A 26,646-nucleotide genomic window follows, 5' to 3' on the forward strand; every position below is an offset into this window, starting at 1 on the left:
AGACAAGAGATAAGTAAAGAAAGAGAACAGACCGTATAGTTTCCAAGTGTCTGAAGATCTATCATAAAGTTCTGATATGAATCTTACAGGGGCTAGAGTCCATAGATACATGAGGAAGAGAAGAAGTCAATCCAGACAAGGAAAAATGGCAGGAGCACGAGGGAAAGGCAGAGAGATCCAGAGTATGCTGACGAAGGGGAGAGAGGTGGGGGGCTGGGGGGAGACAGGGAAGGGACAAGTAGTTCAATCTGACTGAAGTAAAGGGTTCCTTCAACACACTTAAAAAGAGCAAATCTACTTACAAACAAACCAAGATAAAAAACACCAAGAAAGCCTGGTTGAAAAAGCCATAGATACCGGCACTGGCTCTAGATGAGACAGAAGGGCTTTTGCTCATTGTCTTCTTGTTACTGCCACTTGCATTCAGTTTCTTGGAGTGACTCTGTTTGTGCTCCAAAGAAGATGTAGAGGAAGAGCTGCTGACAGATCCAAGCAGGGTAACTAAAATGGTACAGGAAAAGGATACATCAGAGGGTGGAAAATAAGAAGTGAACCAATGAGATGCTTTTCCAGGTAAATCCTTCTGAAACTCTCCACTTAGCTTCCTCAGTTGTGGATTAACTAGTGTTGAATTAAACGCCTGATTTCATCAAAATATACTGTAGTTCATACATACAAGATTTTATCGCCCAAGCAGTTTTAAGGATCCAAAGGATCCACACTATATGATGATAATCTTATATAGGAGAGCGCTGTCATGTCACTAACTTGGACCAACTGCCTATTCTAACCACCGTCTCTCACCTCTCACTTAAGATGAGTTAGTAGAATCACATCTTATTTATATAAAAAACATACTAATGTGTTGTTAAGGTAACAAAAGCTTAATATTAAAATGTTCTGAGTTAACCTGAAGGCAAGCAGGAATACTTTTGAATTTTCTATTTGTGCTCTATTCCCCCAATGATTTGACAGCTAAAGGCAACTTTAAATGCTTTTATCAAGACATCTACACTATGGAATTTCCTTTTATTCTCTTAATCTAGTCCAGTAATTCTCTAATTTAAGTGTACATAAGAATCACAACACAGGATTTTATACAAAAGAAATATGTGTGTGTGTATATATATATATATATATATATATATATGTATACTTTATTATGAGCTGCTTAGGGGATTTTCAAGGATAAATTTTTACTGTAATGGTTCTTCCCTTACAAACTTTAAACTTTAGCCTCATATAAGCTATATCACTGTATTATTTTGAAGTTCAATCAGTAAATTAACTTTTGAAAATAGAAGTTATAAATTATATTACCATCTTTCTCTGCTCCAGTTTTCAATTCTTCACCAGGAGGCAATGAAAGTGTTGATTCTGAAGCACTATCTTTTTTTGATGTCATTAATCCTAGAACACAAACAAAACACTTTTAGCAAGAAAGAATTTTAAAAAAAATAAAAGAGTCACTCGGTCAAAAAATCAGAATTAAAAAAAAAAAAAAGAAAGAATTTTGTTTAACGTTAAACATAAATGTGTATTTGCTTTTTTTTTTAACTTTATTTATTTATTTATTTATTTTGCATTGGGTCTTTGTTGCTGCGCGCGGGCTTTCTCTAGTTATGGCGAGCGGGGGCTACCCTTCGATGCAGCGCGCGGGCTTCTCATGTTGAGGAGCATGGGTTCTAGGCGCAGCAGCTTCAGTAGTTGTGGTTTACGTGAGCTCAGTGGTTGTGGCACATGGTCTTAGTTGCTCCGCGGCATATGAGATCTTCCCGGACCAGGGCTCGAACCCGTGTCCCCTGCATTGGTAGGCGGATTCTTAACCACTGCGCCACCACGGAAGCCCTGTATTTGCTTTTTAAAGTACAGACACCCCTCATTATCTAAATCTTATCCTCTTCTGAGAACACGCTGGATAATAAATTCACAGCAGGGACCAATATTTCATTATTTTAAGGGGAAAGAAAAGAATGTATTCCTAAACCCATCTGAAAACCCCACTCAATTTCCCCAAATATCACTAAAGTATCTTTTCCACCTATTTAAAAATCCACTAAGGAATTCTAAATAATATAAAGCATTTAAAACACAGCTATCGGGGCTTCCCTGGTGGCACAGCGGTTGAGAGTCTGCCCGCCAATGCAGGGGACACGGGTTCGAGCCCTGGTCCGGGAAGATCCCACGTGCCGCAGAGCGGCTGGGCCCGTGAGCCACAATTACTGAGCCTGCGCGTCTGGAGCCTGTGCTCCGCAACAAGAGAGGCCGCGATAGTGAGAGGCCCGCGCACCGCGATGAAGAGTGGCCCCCGCTTGCCGCAACTGGAGAAAGCCCTCGCACAGAAACGAAGACCCAACACAGCCATAAGTAAATAAATAAATAAATAAAATTAAAACACAGCTATCTAACTGTCTGATACTTAATGCACTCCTTAGTGTGTTTGCACAATGCTAGCAGGTAAAGCAAACCTGATACAGCTATGACGGCTGCACACTTACTAAGACCTGCAAACAACTCATGATTTCACTGGTGTGTGCAAATTCATTGTAGCAGACTGTCTATTTAGACAGTAAATTTGCGGTAAAAATTTTTGCAAATCATTATAGCAATTATTCATTTAAGTCAGAGTCAGATAGTAAGAAACCCTGTACTCTCTGCCACTGGTATTCTGAAAATGACTACCCGACTCTCACTACACCCAACTCCCCCAAAACACTGATTTTAAAAGACAGCTCATGAATAATACTCTACTTAATATTAAGACTTCTGTTTCAATTCTACAGAACCAAACTATTTAAATAAGAAACCTAACGGACTACACCCAGTTTCGAATTCCATCAGGCATCCATTCCAATTCTGCTCACTTACAAAGCGTTCTGGGTGAAGAAATGACCTTGGCACTCCGAGCATCGCAAACAAAACAAGCCATGGTCCCAGCCCTAAAGGAAGACCTTTTCAATTTGGTGTGGCAGAAAGACATGAATAACCACAATATGAGGACATGTTTGATATAAGCCCTAGCACAGAAGGAGACAATAATCATGGTTATAAAGATAAATTAATGCCTCATCAAGAAGATCACATTCCAGTATGGGTCTTGAGAGATAGGTCGGATTTCTTCCAGTGAATACTGCAGGTATGATCAGAAAGAACTGAAGATGGCCATTACGGATGGACAAAAAGAAAAAAAAGAAACTTAAAGAAAGACAGGGTCAGAGAAGGATGAGTAGCTTGGCTGGAATAAAATGGATTTGAGGGGGGAGAAGTAACCTAGATAGATGGTCCACAGTAAAATCTTCGAGGGTAACAGTGCCGGCAAAGGAACCGGAGCTCTTCAGTAAGGAATGAGCCTCTGATGGGCTTTGGAAAGGAGGACTGGCATGAACGGTCACAGGTGAAGAACATTACCCGACAGCACAGTTTAGATGGAACCAGAGGAGGAGAGACTGGAAGCAGAGGCCAGGAGTGAGGGCCAGAACCACAACAGCAGAAACTGGGCGGGGGGGTGGGGAAGAGAGACTTTGTGAAGTCAACCCACAGAGTAAATTTCTTATTTTCAGTTATATTTTTCAGTCCTAAAATATCCGTTTGAGTCTTTCCTTTTATTTGAAAGTTTTGAGGTAACAGGAAATTCATACGCAGTTGTAAAAAACAGTATCGGGAGATCTCTTGTACACTTTGCCCGGTTTCCCCCAAAGGTGACAGTTTATAGAACTATAGCATAAAATCACAACCAGGATACTGACGTTGCTACAATCCACCCATCTTAGATTACCTCAGTTTTACTTGTACTCATGTGTGTGTGCGTGTGTACATGAATTATTTGGTTCTTTTTTTTATATCTTCATGTCTCTGCTGAAATTTTCCATTTGTCTCAAGAGGGTTCACCCTTAATCCTTAGAGGGTTATAATATATTCTTTAAAATCTTTATCTGATAAATGTCTGTATAACCTCAGGGTTGGTATCTTTTTATCGTCTTTTTCCTTGAGAGTTGGTGAGATTTTCCTGGTTTTTCGTATTTTGAGCAATTTTGGACTGTATCCTGTATGGTATGAACATTATTTTATAGGACTTTGGGTCTTGTTTAAATTCTATGGAGAGTGCTGATTGTTTTGTTCTGTTCTGTTTTAGCAGGCATTCGACAGTTAGCAGGCGGTCAGTTTCAGGCTGGCAGTTCCTACATCTTCTGTGACTGTGGCTCCAATGTCAGTTCAGTTGCCAAAGCCTATGTGGGATCTGTCTCGTGTGCTGTGCCACCCAGTAGTCAGTCTGAGACCTGGGCAGTGGTCTGTGCAGGAGACCGAAGCCCGTGGTCAGACGCATGCACACACAACCTGGCAGTAAGCCCACCATTCTGAGATCACTTTCTTGAGCTCCTTCCTCACCACGGTCTCCTTGACACTTTCCTGCTCCCAGAGGCACCCCTTCCTGATACTCTGGGTAGAATGCCTAGGCTTTAATTTCCCTGCTCTGTCATATAACCTTTTTTTTTTTTTAATTTATTTTTATTTTTGGCTGTGTTGGGTCTTTGTTGCTGCACGCGGGCTTTCTCTAGTTGCGGCGAGCAGGGGCTACTCTTCGTTGCGGTGTGCAGGCTTCTCACTGTGGTGGCTTCTCTTGTTGTGGAGCACAGGCTCTAGGCACACGGGCTTCAGTAGTTGTGGCATGCGGGGTCAGCAGTTGTGGCTCGCGGGCTCTAGAGCGCAGGCTCAGTAGTTGTGGCTTAGTTGCTTAGTTGCTTAGTTGCTCCGTGGCATGTGGGATCTTCCCGGACCAGGGCTCAAACCCGTGTCTCCTGCATCGGCAGGCAGATTCTAAACCACTGCGCCACCAGGGAAGCACCTGTCATATAACCTTTTGAGATTGACTCTGCCTATTGGGCCAAGCAGTAAGAAAAAAGAAGAAAAACTAACAGGGATTCCATCCATGTTCTTGGGACCACAGTTTCTCTGGCCAGAAACAAGGGTTCCCCTCCCTTGGGGTTTTAGGTGCGTGGCCATCCCCTGCTGCTATTACAACATGCAGGACTGCCTAGGGACTGCGGTGGGAAAGAACCAAAGACGTAAAAAAGAGCAATCAAAAAAGAAAACAGGGACTTCCTCCACTTTCTGTCTAGCCGGAGACCCCTTTCCTGCTCCTCAGACCAGAAATAGAGGGCTTCTCTTTGAGCTTTCTTTCCATATCTGCTGTGTACTTCTGGGTTTCAAGTTAAAAGGATACCATTTACAAGAGCATCAAAAAGTATAAAGTACCTGGGAATAGACCTAACAAAACAAGTACAAAATATCTGTAGAGAAATCATAAAATTTTATTGAGATATTTTTAAAGGACCCAATTAAATAAAGCAATATCCCAAGCTTACAATTAAAAGACTGAATATTGTAAAGATGTCAGTTCTCAAATTGACTTAGGGTTTAAATGTAACACCAACTAAAACTTCAACGGATATTTTTATTTTTTATTTTTTGACACTAAAAATAACATTAACATAATTTGTTAATTTATCTGTCTAGAAGTTAACTTTCTATTAAGGAGCAAAAAAAACTTTAATTTTGTGACAAGCACTTTTTTTGAGATATAATTCCAGTTTGTACTTGCAAAATAATATTTTCTTACCCTGGAGATATATTTATCACCTTATTTATTTATTTTTCCTTTTTATTTTTTTAATTGAAGTATAGTTGACATAAATATTATATTAGCTTCAGGTGTACAACATAGTGATTCGACATTTATATACATTATGAATTGATCACCACAATAAGTCTAGTTACCTCTGTCACTACAAAGTTATTACAACATTACTGACCATGTTCCCTATGCTGTACATTCCATCCCCGTGACTTATTTCTTAACTACAAGTTTGTGCCTCTTAATCCCCTTCACCTATTTTGCCCAGCCCCCCATCCCTCTCTCAACTGATTTTTTTAAAGAAACTTAACAACTTATTCTAAAATTTATAAGGAAGTTTGATTTATAAGGGCCAAACAGGCAGGACACTGTTCAAGAAAAAGATACGAGGCTTTCCTCTACTAGATATCAAGATTTATTTTTTAAAAAAACTATAGTAATTATGAAGTGCAGTACTAACACAGGGATATTCAAATAGGCCAGTGGACCAGAGCAGAAAGGCCAACCAAATTTGTAGACAAAATCCTTTAGTCATGGTAGAGTGCCTTTCTGCTTCCGTTACTGATGGTTTAGCAAGTATTTATTAAGCACCTATTCTGTGCTATGTGCTACAGTGAATATGAAAGTACAAAATACTCTCACAGTCCATTTAAAGTTGAAGATTTTTCTAACAGAATAAAAGATCTGCCCAAATAAAGCAATCAGAGGACAAAACCCAAGATAACAAATAGCAACAGGCTGGTATGGATTAGAGTGTATACGAAATTAGAGAATGAAGAGATCGAAGTGAGCTGGGTCATCAGGGAGGTTTTCATGGAGAAACAGGATGTGAGTAAGGAGGTAAAGAATGACTCAAACCTCAGGCAGAAGTCAAATATTGCCCAGAGAGATAGCTTGAGGCAAAGTATGAAGGGAAGAGTGAGAACCATGTACACAAAAGACAGTGAAAAAAAAAAAAAAGACAGTGAGACGTGACAAACCACAGCTCAACTGCGAAGCAGTAAGAGACTCCATCAGAGGAAGGTCTCTGACGGCCAGTTTCAAGAGTTGAGACATTTTCTGATTAAAAAAAGTCAGTAAAATTCTTGAATAGGGGAGAAACATAAAGCTAGTTGTGCTGCATAAATACTTAACAGAGGTATAAAGTCTAGCTTTGAGGTTAGATTGGGGGTGATAAAAGTACGGAAATAGAAGGGAAAAAAAGGAAGGAACAACTCTGAAAAACGCTTGTCAGGGATTAAAATCATAAACCAAGTACTTTGCAGGTTTTATTAAATTCAGGTTTCACAGGCAGTTAACCAAAAAGTGTGAAGCAATCTAAATATAAGGCATTCCACAGATAAAATTAAAACACGAACAAGATATCAAACTTTCTGGTTTGACCTACCAGTATTTACTTTTGACGTTACATGAGCTACATCAATTTTCTGGGACCTGATGAGAGGTACAGCTTTTGTAGAAGGAGTGTGTGCTGTATTCTTCCTTCGATCTTTTGCTTTACTTATCTTTGAAAGGGGTGCAAAAATACCTAAGAGAGAATGCAGAATTTTAGTGTTAAGCAATTAAAAGCACTTCAAATAAAAGGACAAGTACAGCCATTCAGTAATATAAATCTTTAAGTTCTTTTTTAGTGTCTACTAGGTGCCCTGTAGTGAGAGACAGAGAAAAAGTACATCTCAGTACTTGCCCTCAGAGAGTTTACAATCTAGTTGTCAAGACTAACAACATACACAATAATTCAAGAAGCGCATAACATAACGAGGCACTAAGTGAAACTCAGGGAAAAGAGAATTATAATTATTTCTAAGTACTGGCAAATAACAGTGCATTATATAGTACAAAAACTATTCTTCATGTCACTTTATCTATAGCTCCTTAGAACATATTTTTTCCCATATTATAGCTTTTTATGTTCATGTTTTATCTCTCTTCCAGACTTTAGAAGACAAAATCCAATACTCATCTCTGCATTCCCCCAATGTACCTAACTATAGTGCCTTACACACAGTAGGGATATAAAAAATCTTTTTGAGTATAAAACATAATTTCCCCAAAGGCTTAGCCCTCAGCTTCTGACAACTGACAACAGAAACAATACAGTGTGTGTTGTGTGGGAAGGTATGTGGGGAAAGGGGGAGGGCGCTGCCTGTTTGCTGCAGCTGGGAGTATAAAATTCCATTAAAAAAGAAATTTATCCAGGCACAAAATTACAGTATATATAAGTAGGCCCAGACATTAGAAATAGTGAATATGGACTATAAATACCAAGATTATTTGGCTAAGACATTTAAGAAAAAAAATAAAGTCATAATATGTACATTATACACTACCATTCAGTGTTTACACCTAATCTAACAAAGACACATTATGACTAAAATGTAATACATTAAAACAACTTGTTTTAAAATAGGTTTGATGAAATGCTCAAGATTACAAAAAGTGAGTGCTTTGTTTATAGCTAACAAGTGCAAACTATACTACTTTTCTGCTAATCTTGAAATTCTTTCCTCCATCAGATTCTACAATCCTTCCTCCTGATTTTTCAGATTTTCTATTTTTTTCTCTAAATTATTTTCCTTGCCAAATACACACACACGCACACACACACACGCACTCAAGCTTGATGATGATTACATCCAGTGTTGCCAAGGGTTTGAAGAAATAAATTATTTTATACTGTGGGATGTAAATTTGTAAAATCTTACTTGAAGACAAAAATTCTGACCTAATTTACTTTATGGCATTAATTATAAGGAAATACTTATATTTAAGAAGTGTGAACAAGGTTACAAACTTACGTTTGTATATTATAAGGAGAAGATAGACTTCAAGAGCCAAAACAATTTCTAGTTTACCACTATGACCCAATCATACTTTTGGAAATTAATTTATGAGAAAATAATCCAAATAGGAGAAAAAGACTGCATACCTGAATATATCATCACTGCAATACTATAAGTAGGAGAAAACAATTATTTGGCAATAGAATAAATGAATCAACTATGTTTATGAACTATTACATCACTGTTAAAAAGTAAAACAATAAAGATTAGGTAGAAATATAGAAATATATGAAAAGTAAATCAAGAAAACAAAAATTGAGTTGTATGTTTGATTACATTATGATTATATCTGTGAAAAGCTGTATGTGTGGATATAGGAAGGACTGTAAAAAACAGAAAACCAAAACATATTTATGAGTGCAGACTATGAATTATTTTTCAATTCTATGTCATTAATGTCACAATAATATTGTTCAATGAATGAACTATATAGCTCTCATTCTCCTTGTTTTTTTTTTTAATTAACTAAATTATTTGGGAAAACCAAAACTAAATGTAAAGCAATGACTGGATATACTCAAAGCCCAAAGTGTGCACTGTGTATGGGTTAACCTTCCTGTTCAGAATCTCATGCTACTCAAAGTACTGATGGGACTCTCCTCCGATCTTGACATACAATGATAAGGCTTAACTAAAAATAAACACATAAGGAAGAATTATTTTTAAACAGAGGAGTAATGAATTTCTAGATAAACATGATCCATTTTGTTTAACCACAATTCCTCCCAAAACTCCACTAAAATTTTAGTAAGAAATAAAAATGGTATAAACTCTAAAGAAAAAAGAAAATGATAAAAAAGAGAAAAAATGCTAAAGCTTCCAAAGAAGCTTCCAAAAACAGGGAAAAGGACAAAAACAGAAGAAAGAATGACTCTGAAACTTCTAAATAGCAGCAGTGGAAGCTCAAGATGATAGCTGGCAAACTATGGCCTGAGAGCCACATCCTCCCACCGCCTATTTTTGTACCGTTCTGTTGGAACACAGCCACACCCATTTGTTTACTTATTGTCTACGACTGCTTATTCACTACAACAGGAGAGCTGAATAGTTGCAACAAGAGACTGTATGGCCCATAAAACCAAAATATTTACTACCTGGCCCTTTACAAAAAATGTTTGCCAAGTTGCATTAGACAACAGAGTATCACCCTCAAAATACTGAAAAAATATGAATTTCAACCTAATACTCCTTATCCCACTAAACTATCATATGAAGTGTAAGGGGAGAAATAAACATATTTCTGGAATGGAAAGTCTCAGAAAATTTACTTCCCATGAGTCTTCTGTCAAAAAGCTACTGAAGGATGTGCTCCACCAAAACAAATAAGTAAACCAAGAAAAAAAAATGACTTAGTACGAACACCAAATCTTTCTCTTCATAGTATGAAGTCAATAGATGTTCAAAATTGGAAAGATTCATACAAATATATTATTTAAAATATGAATATGAACATCAGAAGATACAGCTAAAGAAGTCAAAAAAGTTCCTGCCTCTAAAGAGCAGGTCTCAGAGTAAGGAAGGGCAAGCCAGGGGAGGGTTTAGTTGTTGTTTTAATAAACCTTATAATACAATTTGACTTATTAAACTAGGTATATGTGTTCACTTTGGTGATTATTCAAAGACATAAAAATAGTATTACCAAATATTAAAAATTATTATAAAATTTTCATAATTGCCAAAACTTAGAAGCAACCAAGATATCCTTTAGTAGGTGAACAGGGAAATAATGGAGGTCTGTGATACCTCCAGACAATGGAGTATTATTCAGTGCTAAAAAGACATGAGCTATCAAGCCATGAAAAGACATGGAAGAAACTTAAATGCAAATTACTAAGTGAAAGAAGGCATTATTAAAAGGCTACATACTGTATGATTCCAGCTATCTGACATTCTGGAAAAGGCAAAACTATGGAGACAGTAAAATGGTCAATGGTTGCCAGGGGCTGAGGTGGGAAGGGATGAACAGGTGGAGCACAGAGGATTTTCAGGGCAGTGAAAACACTCTATAATACGGCAGTGATGGATACATGCGATTATACACTTGTCCAAACCCACAGAATATACAACACAAAGAGTGACCCCTAAGGCAAACTATGGACTCTGAGTGATTATGATGTGTCCATGTGGGTTCATCCACTGTAAGAAATGTACCCTCTGGTGAAGGGATGTTGATAAAAGGGGAAACTGTGCATGTGTGGGCAGGAGGTATACAGGAAATCTCTGTACCTTCCTCTCAATTTTGCTACGAACCAAAAGCTGCTTTTAAAAAGATCTTTAAAAAATTATTATAAAATTTTTACAATCAAAAAAATCTAGTATGTGCTAGAATTAATAGATCAATGGGACAAAACAATCCCAAAACAGACTAGAGCATTTATAAGAACTTAATTTATATTAAAGGAAGCACAACAAGCCAAAGGGAAAATGACAGATTTAGAGAGAGGAAAAAAAAACAAGAAACTGTTGCTGAAAAGAGACCAATTCTTTGGCTTCTGCTTAGTCATGGGATTCTCTACCTCTCCTGTGCCCACCTCTCCTGCTCCCCACACCTCAAGTACTGACAGTTTAGCCAAGACCTGGCTCAGACTGCTGAGCTGGCTCAGCAGGAAGGGCTATTCCCATTTTTATATAATCCAACACATGACCCTTGCCCCCCAACTTGCCTTAAAGTACGTAAAGGGGGATGGAGACAGGGTCCTTGGGTATCCATCTTTGTCCTAATCAAGCATGCCTCTCCTTGGAATGATGGGATTTGGGAAGCCACATGCATTCTGTTACAATCTAAGCATTTCTCATGGCTCTGATTCACATCTGCTCTCTGTGTTGCTAATGGTTTTGATCTTGCCCTTAGTCTGCTTGACAGTTGTCAAAATTAGCTAATAGAGTAAGACTAAAATTAAATTCTTATCCTTATACAACTAACCAAATAAACTCCAAATTAAGTAATGTGGTATTTAAAAATTAAAACATTCAAAAGAATAAAATATATAACCTATAATGAATTCTGGATTAGGAAGAACTATCTACCTTAGCATAAAAGCAGTTATAAGAAATTATAAAGGAAAAGTCTTTTAACTGCATAAAACTACATGTCCAAAAACACTGCAAATGACGTTCAAAGGCAAACGACAAACTGGGCGAAATATCTGTAATAAATATAAAGGCTTAATATCTTAAAGATGCATTTATTTTTTAAAAACTCTTATCAGTTTTTTAAAAAGCTAATATCCCGATTTTTAATTGGCAAATAATATGAATAATTATTTCTTGGCAATTGCCAAGATAACACAAAAAATACATGTGCTACAATAGAACATTTTAGGTATTTTATTTCACCACAGTCAGAATAACATGAATTTAAACAGAAATTTTCACCCATCAAATTGGAAAAATTAAAGGAAATTGAGTCATAAAAAATCACATTTTCAAACAATATTTAAAGATTTGAGGAAATTATAATAGGATGTCAGATAAAAATGCAGACTATTTAACTATATATAATCCAAATTTTTGGAAAAAAGTAAACAGAAAACATATACAGGTGATTTTATTTTTTTTTCTCCTTTTTTATGTTTTTTAAATCTAATGTAATGGACATTTTTTATAAACAAAAATTTTAATAATATACCCAAAAATGAGGCTCCACCTTAAGTGTATGACAAAAGGAAACTGGTGATTTTGATAAATTCATAACAGCTAGCAAATAGTTAACATTTTGGGGGTGCTTACTGGGAACCAAGCACTATTCTAGGTGCTTTATATACTTATAAACACATTTAATTCCCACATGAACTCTTGCAGTATTGCTATCCTCATTTTATAGAAGAAAATTGAGGCACAAGAAGAGAAAGAAGGTCCCACAGCTGGTAGGTAGAGCAGCTGATTCACACCCAAGCAGTCAGGCTCCAAAGCCCATACTCTTCGACACTGTACCACACTGCCTTCCCTGTCGAGCTACAAGATGAAATACGGTGCAACCAGGGAAATTAATGTTCTGGGAAAATACTTCACAACAAGGAAAAATATTCACAACATAGTAAGTGACAAAAGCAAACTGAAATCAATGTGTCAGGGTGTGTGTGTGTGTGTGTGTGTGTGTGTACAAGAGAAACAGAGAATATAAAATAAAGCAAACATTTGTCTGAAAGAGAAAGAATCATCCCAGCTCAGGAGCACAGTAATAAAGTTGGCCTCACTTGCTTTTCAATTTTTCAAGTTTTTCAACCTCTAGAGCTCTGTCTATTTCCTTGGTAATAAAGAATCAAATCCCTCCTTCAGTCATGACACCACCATGAGCAGGATTTAGGAAGGTCTCCAGAGCTAGGTGCCCTCCTAGTAAGACATCCTCTCCCAAGCACAATATTGCTCACAGTAAGAAAAGGGCAGTCGCTTCATTTATTACATAAGTAACCAGGGAGAAAGTTTTATTTAAAAATAATAAAAGAGTAAAATTTTATTATTTTAAATTAATTCTCATTAAATTAGATAGTATCTAACTTACCATATTTGGGGGCACATTTAAAGTACTGGACTTTCCCAACACTTCCATTGTTTTTTCCTTCTGGTTCATCCAACTCAATGCCAGCCCACTGCCCACTTGCAAATTCAGTTGTTCCGCAAAATCTTAATGTTCCAACCTAAAGAAAATATAAATCAGAGTAACTTTTGACTACTACCAGTAATTCTAAGTTTCCCACTCTTGCAACTTTATCATGGAAGTCTTTCAAAAACATTCTCTCAAAGTAGACTTCAGAAGAAGGAGAATATTACCAGGGATAAAAAGAGACATTAAATAATGATAAAAGAGTCAATGGACCAAGAAGGCATAAGAATCCTAAATCTATATGTACCTAACAACTGAGCTCCAAGACATATGAAGTGAAAACTGATAGAACTAAAAAGAGAAATAGACAAATCTACAATCACAGTGAGACTTCAACACACCTCTCTCCATAATCAACAGGCCAAGAAGGCAGAAAACCAGTAAGGATACAGAAAAACTGAAACCTGAAACCCGCTATAAGCCAGTTTGACCTGACATTTATAAAATATTCCATCCAAAACAGCAATACAGGACTTCCCTGGTGGCGCAGTGGTTGAGAATCCGCCTGCCAATGCAGGAGACATGGATTCAAGCCCTGGTCCGGGAAGATCCCACATGCCACAGAGCAACTAAGCCCGTGCACCACAACTACTGAGCCTGTGCTCTAGAGCCCACGAGCCACAACTACTGAGCCCGTGTGCCACAACTACTGAAGCCCACGCGCCTAGAGCCCGTGCTCTGCAACAAGAGAAGCCACTGCAATGAGAAGGCCGCGCACCGCAACGGAGAGTAGCCCCCGCTCGCCACAACTAGAGAAAGTCCATGCACAGCAACGAAGACCCAATGCAGCCAAAAATAAATAAATAAAATAAATAAATTTATTTTGTAAAAAAAGGAGAAACACAGAGAACTAAACACACAAACTCTATCTATACCTAGCACTCTATCCAAAAATTAACTCAGAATTAAATGTAAAACTAAATATAAAACCTAAAACTGTAAACATCTAGAAGAAAACACAGTAGAAAATTTCTCAGATATTCTAAACACACAATCCATAAAATAAAATTTTGATAAAATGAACTTCATGAGAATTTAAAACACCTGCTCTTTGAAAGACAGTCCTAAGGGAATGAAAAGACAAGCAATAGACTGAGGGTAAATATAAATGAAACAAGACTGGCTGTGAGATGACAAAGGTAAACGCTGCCGACTGATATATGCATGTTCGTTATATGTTTCTACTTTTGTATAGCTTTAAATTACTCAAAATAAAAAGTAGTAAAATAAAACACAGAATAACTCTTCTAAAAGTCCATTCTCAGATGTAGGACAGGAATACTAAAGAAGCTGAATATTAATCCAAAGGGGGAAAAATGTTACGCGTTCATAATTTCTTGGTATTTTAGCTCCACAGATAGGACAACAGAAAACTAACAAATGTCCATGAATGTATTCTTGTGGAAGTTGGTAAATGTCATTCTCAGTGTAATAGTTTGTAGCTTACCTTCCTTTTGGAAGCAACTTTCTTAGTAAATCAAATGTTCAAATTTCAGTTTTTTCTGAGAAAAGTGCATAACGCTCCCCACAAGCCCACCCAGATATTTAGCCGTAGCTATGTTAGAAATTCCACATGCAAGCGCAAACTCCCTGTCCCATTCTCCGTACCAAGCTCCCAACTGGCCCCAAAAAGAGAAGAACAGCTCCCCCATATGAGGTTTTTAAAAAGAGAGAACGGCAACAAGTGAAAGCCACCTGGAAACTGAGGCTCTGGAGAAAGAGGTGCCCAGAGAATCTTCAGTCGGGTGGAGTTGGGAGTTCTCTTTCCCACATACATTTTCATTACCAGGTTGAAATCATATCTAATATTTCCCTATTTGTGGCATCAAGAAGCCAAACACCCAGGAACAGTGAGGGTCACCCTTGCTCCATTTCTGCGCAGTAGTAGTTGTGGGAGAGTCACTACTGAGGAGGGGTGGGAGCGGGGAGCTGCAAGGGAAAACCTGCAGTCTGGATGCCTCTAAATTCGCTCGGCAGCTCCACCATGCTCCACTTTTCTCCCATTCAAATAAAGATGTCTTTGTTATTCAGTTTGAATAGTTTATATTCTTAAATTATGCTTTATAGTAACCATGCATCTAAGTTTCACGTTTTCTATTAAGTATCCTTCTACCTACATATGGAACTTAAAAAAAAACAAAACTCAAAACCACACTGCACCCTTGGCACATAGGCCACATAATGACCTTGGACATCACTTTACAGACTGCAGCTACTGACCATACCTTCTGTCTTGCAATAACGACACGATCCCCCAGCTTCAGGCCAAGTGACGTCAGCATCACCTTGCTAGTAACACGATCGTAATTTGGAAGCAAGGGCTTTGAGAGATCACATGACAGAGGCACCGCATCGAGCAGCATCTGCTTGATTTCTTTAGCAGTTGCCGCGGCATCGGCCATTTCTAAGGGCATTTCGACCGGGTCTGGGACAACGTCAGCGGGGATCTGTCCTTTGTCATTCTACAAATAAAGCGAAGAGAAATTTTTCAGTTCATATCTGCTCAGAGCTCTACACGGTCATATAAAAGTATTTTTGGAAAAAGTAAGTTAAATTCATCTATCATTTATTTATTCAAAAATATTTACTAAACTTCTACCACCTGCCAGACACCATTCTAAGGGCTAAAGGCACACGGTGAAGAAAACAAAAGCCCCGCCCTCAAAAAGCACACAGCCTGGTGAGAGGCAGACTATAACCACACACATAAAACGTATGGTGCATCAAAGGGAAAAAGTGGCCGAGAGAACACAGCAGGGAAGGGGGACAGGGAACAGGGGGACAGAGATGGCTATTCACGCACAGGGGTCAGGGAGGGCCTCACCGCTGAGAGGCCCTGGTGCAGAGGCCCAGGGAGGTGAGGGAACACAGGGCAGCTCAGCTGGCGGGGACCGAGGTCCAGGCTCACGGAAGAGCAGGAGCTCAGGCGGTTAGTGGGAAGCGAGCCTGGCTGCACATCTGGAGACAGAAGTCACGGGACTGCCTGGCTTCCCAACCCCAGACCCGAGACTCCCTCCACTCCCCCAGGGCTGCCAGCTCGGCTCTGTGACCTCAACCCATCCTGCCCACTCGTGGAGTGACTCAGATTTTAAGAACAGAATCTATAGGTTTAATACTTCTAAAATTTGGGCTGGGATTTATCCTGCAGCAAGAAAAAATGGGCAGTCACAGGCCCACTAACATTTGCACAGTGTTTATATAAGCAAAATCCTGTCATATAAATTATCTCATTTGGTTATCACAGCAAGAAAAAGCTTGTGAATAAAACAGATAAAAATGTTTACCTGTTAAGAGTTTGGACTGTAGCAGAAGACACCAACTAAACAAGTAAGATATCACTACCATTTCCAGTTTGCCACTTAGGAAATTTAGGCAAGGAGAGATGAATGACTCACTCAGCATCATCTCCATAATTACTGCAGAGATGACACTGCAGCCCAGGTCCAGCACCACTGGACTCTCAGCCCTTCTGCTGCTCTGTGCTGTCCTACCCTCCAACACGTTCTCTTTCGTCTACGTTCCCTAACCAAAAACTCAGACTTCATCAGGAAGATTCCAGACTGTAATCTTTTCTTAATAAGATGAACCAAGATTCTTTTGCTCAGAAACCTTTTTCCCTGTTCTTCTCCTCTGATAATTATCTTCAAATGATCCATATGGATAAAAGAATGAGGCTTTTAGAACACATTTAGTTTGCAAGTGCCTCACATTTTTTATTTTAAGATTCAAGTCAGTTTGGTCCTAAGTAAAAACATGGTAGGAAGACATATTATCAAATTTCTGGGACAGTGATGAACTATTTTGATCCCCGATTTCAAGGAAAAAGTACAAAATGTAATGAAAATATCTATAGTGCTAATCGTACTCTTGAGAAAAAGACAGAGGGAAAAAAACTTTATTTTAATCAACAAACCTGTCATGATAAGTTGTAAATAAGCTATATTTACAATGAATATTTTACTTCAGATTTTTAAGTCCTCAGCTTTCTAGAGTAAGTGACACACTTCTATCAATTCCTATATAAAATAAAACTTCTGTTTAAAAAATACTAAATAATAATAAAGTAACAATGATATCATGTTAACATAAGAAGGCTTGTTCATGATTAGTTATAGAATTCCATTTTCTTCTAAAGTAGTGGCTGTTAGGGTCTGATCCAAGGGCTACTGCTGACCCACATGTTGACCGCTTTTTTTTTAAGTATTAACCTCCAAAATTCGGTAATCTATTAATTGTTTGGGGCCTGAATTGGTAATTTACCTCAATGACACACTTCACTGCATCTTACTGGATTCAAAATATTCTCTCCACTAATAGGGTCTTGTCAACAGTTGTACTAGCAAAAGCAAACACATATCACCTTCACACTCCAGCCAAACTGAATTACCATCTCCTAGCCTTTGTGCACGCTACTCTCTCTGCCTAACATGCCTTTCTCAGCTTCCTCCTGTACCTGGTTAATTCTTAACTACATTTAAGCACTCAACGTCACTTTTGCCAGGACACACTATAGTAAAACTGACTGCTCTCTTGTCTGTCCTCCCCTCTAGACAATATTCTCTTTGAGGACAGAGACATATTTATTGTTGTATTCTCCCAGTGCTCAATAAACAAGAGGACCTGAAGGAAGGAGGGAGGGAAGGAGGAAGAGAGGGGTTGATTAAATAATTAATGGGGTTAAACAGAAAGAAAAGTGGCAAAGAAGTAGGGAGGGAAGGGAAAACAGGAAAGCAGAGAGAGAGCGAGGAAAAGAGGAAGGGAAGAGGCTTTTTCTAACATTGCCCACCCCTGCCCCTTCAAGAGAAGGCACAGACCCAATTAAGAATCCCTGCCAGAGCAAGTCACTGCTATCAATATAACAGAAAAGAACACTGAGAGCCACTTTTGTGAAGACAACAAAATACCAAATGATTTGAAGATTATGAAATTCAATCCTGTGTGTTAACTTTGCAAATGTATAACATTACCCTGAAAAAATAAATTTTTCCTTTAAGTCGATTTTAAAGGTTTACTGCACTGTTAAATATGCATTTTTTTAAATTGTCTGAAATAAAACTTCTTTCCAAAAGAATTTAAAATATGATTTAATATAGAAATATAACTTTAATATATGCGTTTTTATTTAACAGCTAAGGTTTTATAAATATACCAAAAGCTTAAATGAAAGATACTTTTAAACTCAAAGATGATACTTTAAAGAGCATTTTACTTATCTGAATGAAAGTAAAGTTTATAGAGCTTATCAATATAAAAGGACTGAAATTCACTGCTATGCCTTAAATTTACTTGAGATAAAAGTTTATCATCATTACTCTTTATATGCAGCACAAAAATATAAATTATTTACCTATATAAGAGTTCTACAACAACATCCAGATTCAACTCTTTCCTGGGAGATAATGTTAGATGTTTTTATTCTTTTAATATTTTTCACTTTTAATTTAACCTCTTACCCTAAATGCAGGATTTGCTCCATGCTCCAATAAGCATTTCACAGTACCTGCACACAAGTTATATGCAGCAATATGCAGAGCTGTTCCAAAATTAAAGTCACTGCAAGTGGCATCCACATCTGCAATTAAACATCGCAAGTGTATTAACAAAATTTTCAAATTAAGCTAGTATAGGAGACAGGTTGGGTTTATTTGGGGGAGGAGGGGTATTAGCTATTTATGAGACTTAAACCAACCCACTAGAAGGACCATTCTCACAATGGAACAAAATCTTCATCTACTTCAATCTACTTAACTAATTCTTTTCTTCGTACAATAAAATTTCACTATCAAATGGACTGATATTATCATGGGTTTTCCAACCATCACAAACTAAACTATATTTTAAAGCAATTAATGGCAATAATTCATATTTGTAAAAGTAACTATCTTAACACACTCTCTCATTAAACCTCTTGCATATTTGCCGTGACAACTATAATATAGTAGGGTTTAGGTCAGGGACTAGCAAACTTTGGCCCATGGCCAAAACCAACTCACCATCTGTTTTTGTAAATAAAGTTTTATTAGAACACAGCCACATAGTCTCTGTGCCTACTTTCACACCACAACTGCAGAATCAAGTAGTTGCAACAGAAACCATGTGGTCCACAAAACCTAAAATATTTACTATCTGCCTCTTCACGGAAAAAATAGTAGGTAAAACAATGGAGAATTCTCAAGACAGGAATAAATTAAAGAGTAATTAAACATATGCATCATGCTTACATACTGTATTCATTCACAATACTTTATTCAACAAATGAATTTGGACTTCACAATAAGAATGGGAACCTTGCAATTCTAAAAACATTTTAATAACTTTCAACAAATCATCACGATGCTATACAGGAAATACTCCAGATCTGGGGATCCCATTTTGACTGTTTTTTATAACATGGGTTTAATATACCTCTGGTTCTGCCAATCCTACCTTAATCTAACTACAGCTCCACCATCCCACATCCTACCTACAACTGCAAACAAACTAAGACATGCTCAGGACACTCTCTTGACTCTAAAGACACTGTACTATCAAGAGAGGCTTTCTTCCTAACATCATTCAAAAAGCAAAAAAGTAAAAAGGTAAAGAGGAGATGGACAATTATATGAAGCAGAGGTTAGAAACAGACATTCTGGGAAATTTATCTATGCCATCTCTAAAACAAGTCTTCTACAAATGGAGAAAACACTGCATACAACTTTTAACTTAAAGTAATACTACTGCACTTGCCCCCATTTTTTCTCAAAAGAAAACTACCCCCCTGAGAGGACCCAGAGAGAATGTCTAAATACAGGACTGTGATTTAGACATTATGATGTTCAATTTTAGGATAGCATCATCAAGACAGGAAGAAAAAAAAATGAAAATCTATCCCTTAATGGAATCACAGAATTTCAGAACTGAATGCCACCTAAAATAAATATTCTTTATGATTTCAATGTTTAGCTCTGAAGGTTTTATTGCTCTATTTCTGGCTACACAAGTAAGACAAAAGAATTATACATAGATTCAATTACACTTTATAAAATCCATGTTATACTGGGGGACTTGCAGAGATATAAAAACCCAGAGAACACTTTATTTTGTTTCTCTTTGTACTAAGTCTTTTGTGAAAGGATAGTAACTAATCTTCAATAAAGAAAAGTTAAACTGTTTCTGAAAAATAAAATGGGATTGGAGGTCACATGGAACAAGATGGATTAGAAGTAAAAGTATCTTTGAATTGTAATTTTTATGCCACTAATAAAGTATTCAATTAATAACACCTAATGGTGATCTTACAGTACTTGCCTTTTGGTTTAGATGTCTTCAAAATCACTCTTATAAGTTCAGGGACATCAAAATAAGCAGCATAATGCAAAGCATTCATATTTGTCCAGCGACTCCGCAAACTAACATCTGCTCCCAGATCAATAAGTTGAGTTGCAAATTTTACAGCTGTATCAACATCACCTAGAGGAGGTTTTCTAAATTATTTTTCTTCAGTACAAATTCCATGGCCCAGTGGATGGCCATCTACTACCTTATCTAAAAAGCCAATGCAAACAGCATACTGAATATACACTTACAACTCAAAAAATGTAACAAGGAATTTATTCTAGGAAAATAATCAAACCTAAGGGTATAGATAAACACTTGGCTGTAAAGATGTTCATCACAGCATTTTGAAACAACCTAAAAGTACAATAATAAGACACTGGTTAAATAAATTATGAGACATCCATATAATGCAATACTACAGAGCCAGTAAAACCAGGGCTACTCAGAGTGCACTCTGTGGACCACTGCCAGTCCCAAACTGTAATTCATACTTTTTATAACTCTTTTCTTTTTCCCTATGTAATCATTTCTTCTGAATAAATTAATTGAAATGTAATTTTATGCTTTTGAAAAATACTTGGGCCTATATTTTATGTCTTTATCTCATTTTTCTATTACAAACTCATTTTTATTTTATTTTACAAAAGTATCAGTCCATGATGGATTGCAGAAAGAAAAAAAAAAGAGTCCTTCACTATCAAGTTTAAGAAGCACTGTATCAGACTATTGAAACAGGGAGAGATGTTCACAATATATAATTAAGTAAGAGGCAGGTGTAAAAAATAGTAAAGAACAGGCGAATACCAATTTTGGAAACTATGCACATATGTTATGTATGTAGGAACAGACCTTAGACAGACCTAAAGACCAGGTCTGTAGGATTGGGATTGCCTGAAAAACAGAGCATGGATTGTCAATCCTTGCCATAAACTCTCAAGAAGGTTCTAGGTGTTACCAGTTACTCTCACCTAGCAAACAGGCCAGCATGAAGCCTGTTCCAGAAAAGTTGGGAGGTACCAGGAGATTATTATAGACTCCCTTGAGAAAAGGGAGGAAAGGCAACAAGGTGTATGGAAGACCTAACTGAATCCTTGCCTATTCAGGGAATATTATTATCATCAGCCAGGTGCCCTCCCAGGGACTCTGGTTGGCATAAACACAGTTATACAAGCACAAATATAGATGTCTTAAGCCATTAACAGATTCACCACACACTTACCAATACCATGAGCTCCAGATTTGCAAGTATAATGTAAAAGAGTCATATCTGTCAATCCATCTCTGTCATTCACATTGCAACCTCTCTTAAGAATCTGAGGAACCCAAGGAAGATATTATTACAACATAAAGTCTACTGATTTCAAACCAATGCTGGGAAACCAAGTTAGTCTATCTTATTAAATTAGTTCTCAATAAAATGAGTAGACAGAACTGGCTTCTCTTAAGGATAAATTTTAAGTCTGTACCCAACAACAATAATGAAAACTGAACTTGTCACCAGATGGAAGGAAATTCTTAAAGAGTATTCCAAAGTAATGTGGCACCCCAAATATGTTCCTTAACTTCTCAAAGGACAAGCAAATTTCCTTTCTAATGGGAGTAATGGTATTTAAAAAAGTATAAGCTCCCTCTTCTTACAACATGACAGTATGCTGGTCAAGGAACCCAGCATTATTCTTTTATCCCTCTTCCAAAAAATCAAATATTTTTAAAAATTGTATTTAAGCCTAGATCTTTACCAAGCCACCCCAAAGTACAGATAACTGTGACAGTAATCAAATCTCCTCATGAAAGTATTTTTTTTAATTTACAAAATTAACTTGTACAAAGAAAGAATGCTCCCTCTGCTCCCACCAAGAGTCAAAATGTCAGAACTCCAGATGTAAGGAAGTGAGGAGCATGAGGGAATAATGGAAAGAATGTACAGTACTAACTCACTGCTCCATGAAAAACCTACAAAAACAAAGAACAAGCATCAGCATCTTTAAAAGGTTTCCCCTTTATCACCACCTTTCCATTCAGATGGGGGAAAAAAATCTATACAATTAACAACCCTAACAATACAAGACTTAACAACGTAAGAATTCCTTACCTCATTTCCAATAACATCAATATTTTGTTGGACCTGAGGAACCCACTGTCTTAAAATGGCAAATAATTCTGATACAGAAGTTTTGGGATCGAAGAGAATTTCCTGGCATGACGTATCATTAGGATCAAAGAAAGAAAACTCTGTTTGAAATTAAAAAGGTGTAAGTTAAATTTATTAAAATTTCAAAATAAATATATTGAAAATAATAAACAACAAGACCAGGACTCAAATGACACAAATATTTTTAGGTGCAGAAAAAGTAGGTTTACCTTAAGCAATTCTCAAAACCAAAGTCAGGATCACCAAAAATTATAAGGCATTTCTGAACTGCTATGAGAATGAGATTTCCATGCACCACACTACACCTTATCACAAATGAAACAAAAATCTGAGCGTATTGATCTTAAACGCTGAACTTTCCAAGAACTTCTTCTAAAGCACAGAAAATCTGTCAAATTTTATAGGTATTTTCACCTCTCAAAACATAAACATGTCATGAAGAGTAGATCGACATCTATGATTAAAACATACATAATAGAAAGAAATATGCCAAAATCTCAACAGTGTACTAGAACAATGTGTAATTTTAAGTATTCTTTTTACTTCTCTGTTTTCCTAATTTTCTATAATAAACAGGCATTACTTTGAAGCCTTGGGACAGAGTGATTGGGTTATTTTGGAGTATGTATTAGAAAGACATGGAATACTAGACACAATTGAACATGATTTTAAAATCTTTTAAAACTTCCTTAAGATTCAGAGAGAACAGATCATCCTATGGCTAGAGAATAAAAGCGAATAGAAGAAAATCAGATTCTACTATCTTGAACAATCTATAAGAAGGTAGGGAATCTAAAAAACCAGAAGCATCTAAAGAAGAGAAGCATTAGAGAAGCAATATTTGCTGAGTGCTTACAATTTACCAAACACCTTACAAACCTTCCCAGACACCTTACCTGACAGGTATTATTATTCTCATTTTGCAGATAAAGAAACCAAAGCTCAGACTAAATAATACCTGCTCAAACTCACACAGCTAGTAAGTGGCAAATTGGGGGTAGAAAACCAGATCTGCCTCCAAAGTCTATCTTCTTTCCTCTATTATGCTGTCTCCCCAAGAGAATTCACTATTGAGCTCAGATTTTAACAGCATACGTGACTAGCAGGATTTGTGTGGGTTTTTTATTTTCTTCTTTGTATTTTTATTTATTTTCCAAAATTATACTACGTACACACAGCTCTTACTTTTAGAATCAGGGTAACTGAAAGATGAAAGGAGAAGCACAAAACCAAGGACGTGTGTAAAAGAAGGGCAGTCCATCAGAAGAGAATCAGAAAGCCTAAAACTAAGAGCAGATACTATTCAAAATCTCAGAGAACAAAATGGTACTCTACAAACAGAAGAGTCAGAAGAGAATCAGTATGCAACACAGATACCAATTTCTCAAAGGTTTGGGTGTGTTTCCTATAAATAGCAGTTTACTGGAACTTTTTTTTTGGTCTAATTGATTCAGCCATTCAATAAATATTTATGGATCAGTGACTTTTCTAGGCATTGGGCATTTCTAGTGGAGAAGGTCCTAAATATATACCTAAACAGACTCTTCTGCATGTGTCTACAGGAGACATGTACAAGAATGCTTATTCTAGCATTGGTTATAATAGCAAAATAACTGGGAAACTGAAACATCTCTCCATAGAGGAATGTATAGAAAGTGGTATATCCATAGGATGGACTCGATGCTTTCTTACAACTAAATAAATGAATTCGATATCTACATTATGAATTGATAAGGATAGGTCTCAAAAAACATACTGATCAATAAAATAAGTTGAAGAATAATATACAACATCGATCATTTCCATAAAATTACAAATACACAAAACAATCCTATATACTGTTTATGGATGCTCATATATGTAGTAAATGTATAATTAAATGGTCTGCAATATTCACACTAAATATAAGATGGTGGTTGCCTCTGGGGAGCAAGGAAAATGGAACCAGAAAGGAAAATGGAGGGAATTTCAACTTTAAGGTTTTAATTCTTATAAGTGAAAAACAGGAGCTAAAGGAAATAAGATACTATGCTAATAATTATTCTTTCTGATGGTGGATATGTGTGACACATGTTTGCTATCACTATATTTTCTGCATTTTTATATGATTTCCTATTTTTTAAAAATGAAACACAATGGAAAAAGAACATAATAACAATAAAAGTGCCAATAAATGTGTAAGGCTTATTTAAAGAAAACTGAAGTGGTGGGTGACTTAAATGGAGAGACACATCATGTTCCTGCACTGGAAGATAAAATGTTTAAGGCTGTCAATTTTCCCAACAACAATTATTTTAAATAATTTTAATTCTAATCAATCAAAATTTCACCAAGATTTATTTGTGGGAGGAGACAGACAAAATTATTCTACTGCTCATCTGTGCCAGAGCTTCTCAAACATTAACGTAGATAGGAATCACCTAGGGATCTTGTTACGATGTAGATTCCAATCCAGTAAGTCTCAGGTGGGGGCAGGGACTGCATTCTAACAAGCTCCCAGTGATGCCAAGGCTACTAGACTAAGTACCACAGGATGAGAAGCAAATATCTAGAAAGTAATTGTAAGAGAAATAAGCAAGAACATTTTAACTAAGAAGAATAATGATCAGAGTAGGGGGTAGGGGACACTAGCCCAATAAATACTAAAGCATATAATAATGCTTCTATAATTACATACTGAGATAATGACAAACAGCAGACAGCTCATTTAAATACTAATGATAATGTTATAAAGTGTTTAATAGGTGCCAGGGACTGTTCTATGCACTTTACATATATTACCTAATTTAATCTTCATGACAGCCATATGAGGTAGGTTCTTTTTTTTTTTTTTGATGTAGGTACTATTATTGTTCTCATTTTATCAAAGAAGAAACAAAGGAATAGAGAAAGTAAGCCATTTGCCCAAGATCACACAACTGTTAAGTGGTTGAGTCAGGATTGATCTATAATCCAAACTCACCTATAATCTTAAACTCTACGCTATACTACATATTAACGAATCTAACTACACCCAAATTTTAAGCTTCCACACAGAAAAAAAAAAAAAAAGTTTTAATCAAAAGAAAGGAGGTGAAGGGTAGATGGGGAGGATACCCCACCAAGTCAAGATGGAATAAAAGGGACCATATTTGTTCTTCTTTCTGAAACAACCAAAAAACAACAACAACAAAAACAACAACAAAGGAAAGAGATGAAATGAGGTTTCCAAGACACTGGACATCAGTTAATGAAAGACACAATCCCTAAGAGACAGGATACAAACAAGTGAGTCTTACAACTGTCCCCATGTTTCTGCCTTGGGACTTTCCAGATTTCAGCACGGAGAGAGGGAAACCAAGAAAAAGCCCAGCAGATTCCCTGAGTTGTGGAGACAAAGCTGAGAGCCCAAGGAAATAAGGCAGCTAGAGTTCACAGGGCAGTGCATCAGACAGGAGAGAGATGCAAAGCAAGAGAAACCCAAAGATCTGAAGAGAGTCCCCCTTGAGTATTTAACATATGCTTGTGAGGAAAAACCTGAGGTAAGGGGAAGAACCATCCAAAAGAATTAGAGGGATTAGTGCCCAGTGATCATACGGAGCCTAGAACTGTGCCTGTTCCCGCTAAAAAGAGTGAGAAAAAAATTCATCAGGCTTTGGGTAGAGTACTCAGTAGTGAGGAGTAATTAGCCCCAGATTAGCATTGCTCCAGAACCACCTAACAAATCATAAAGGCAAGATCTGAAAACGTCAAACAATTTCCAAGTAACAAAGCTCAAGAATATTTACAGAAACAGAAAAATATCCAGCACCCAACAGGTAAAATTCACAATGTCTGGCATCCAATCAAAGACTACCAGGCCTGCAAAGGGAAAAAGGTGACCCATAATCAAGGGAATAGTCGATCAAAACAGACCTAGAGTTGACACAAATATTATAATTAACAGAAAAGGACATTAAAACAGCCATTATAACTGTATTCCAAATGTTCAAAAGGTTAAACAGACCCAAATCAAACTTTAGTGATGAAAACTACATCTGAGATGAAAACTACACTGGATGAGATCATCAGCTGATTAGACAATGCAGAAGAAATGATTAATGAACCTGAAGACACAGCA

The 26,646-nt window shown here is 36.9% G+C and overlaps 1 protein-coding gene across 23 annotated transcripts in view; it reads right to left on the reverse strand.

The window, feature by feature from the left end:
* CLIP4 (CAP-Gly domain containing linker protein family member 4) overlaps positions 1-26,646 on the reverse strand; it is an 87,353-nt gene that overhangs the window by 51,842 nt on the left and 8,865 nt on the right. For all 23 annotated transcript variants that reach the window (XR_014253735.1, XR_014253736.1, XR_014253737.1 and 20 more), the window contains exons 3-11: positions 22,488-22,627; positions 21,615-21,708; positions 20,366-20,527; positions 18,532-18,650; positions 15,304-15,540; positions 12,977-13,112; positions 7,020-7,160; positions 1,321-1,410; positions 358-501 (exon numbers count right to left, since the gene is read on the reverse strand). Coding sequence is in view for 6 of the 23 variants with exons in the window: in XM_082426143.1 (XP_082282269.1) it covers positions 358-501; positions 1,321-1,410; positions 7,020-7,160; positions 12,977-13,112; positions 15,304-15,540; positions 18,532-18,650; positions 20,366-20,527; positions 21,615-21,708; positions 22,488-22,627 (1,263 nt within the window). In the remaining 17 variants the exon portion in view is untranslated. The remainder of the gene's footprint in view (positions 1-357; positions 502-1,320; positions 1,411-7,019; positions 7,161-12,976; positions 13,113-15,303; positions 15,541-18,531; positions 18,651-20,365; positions 20,528-21,614; positions 21,709-22,487; positions 22,628-26,646) is intronic.

Source organism: Balaenoptera physalus (assembly GCF_965194825.1).
Source record: "Balaenoptera physalus genome assembly, chromosome: 15".
Lineage (NCBI taxonomy): Eukaryota > Metazoa > Chordata > Mammalia > Artiodactyla > Balaenopteridae > Balaenoptera > Balaenoptera physalus.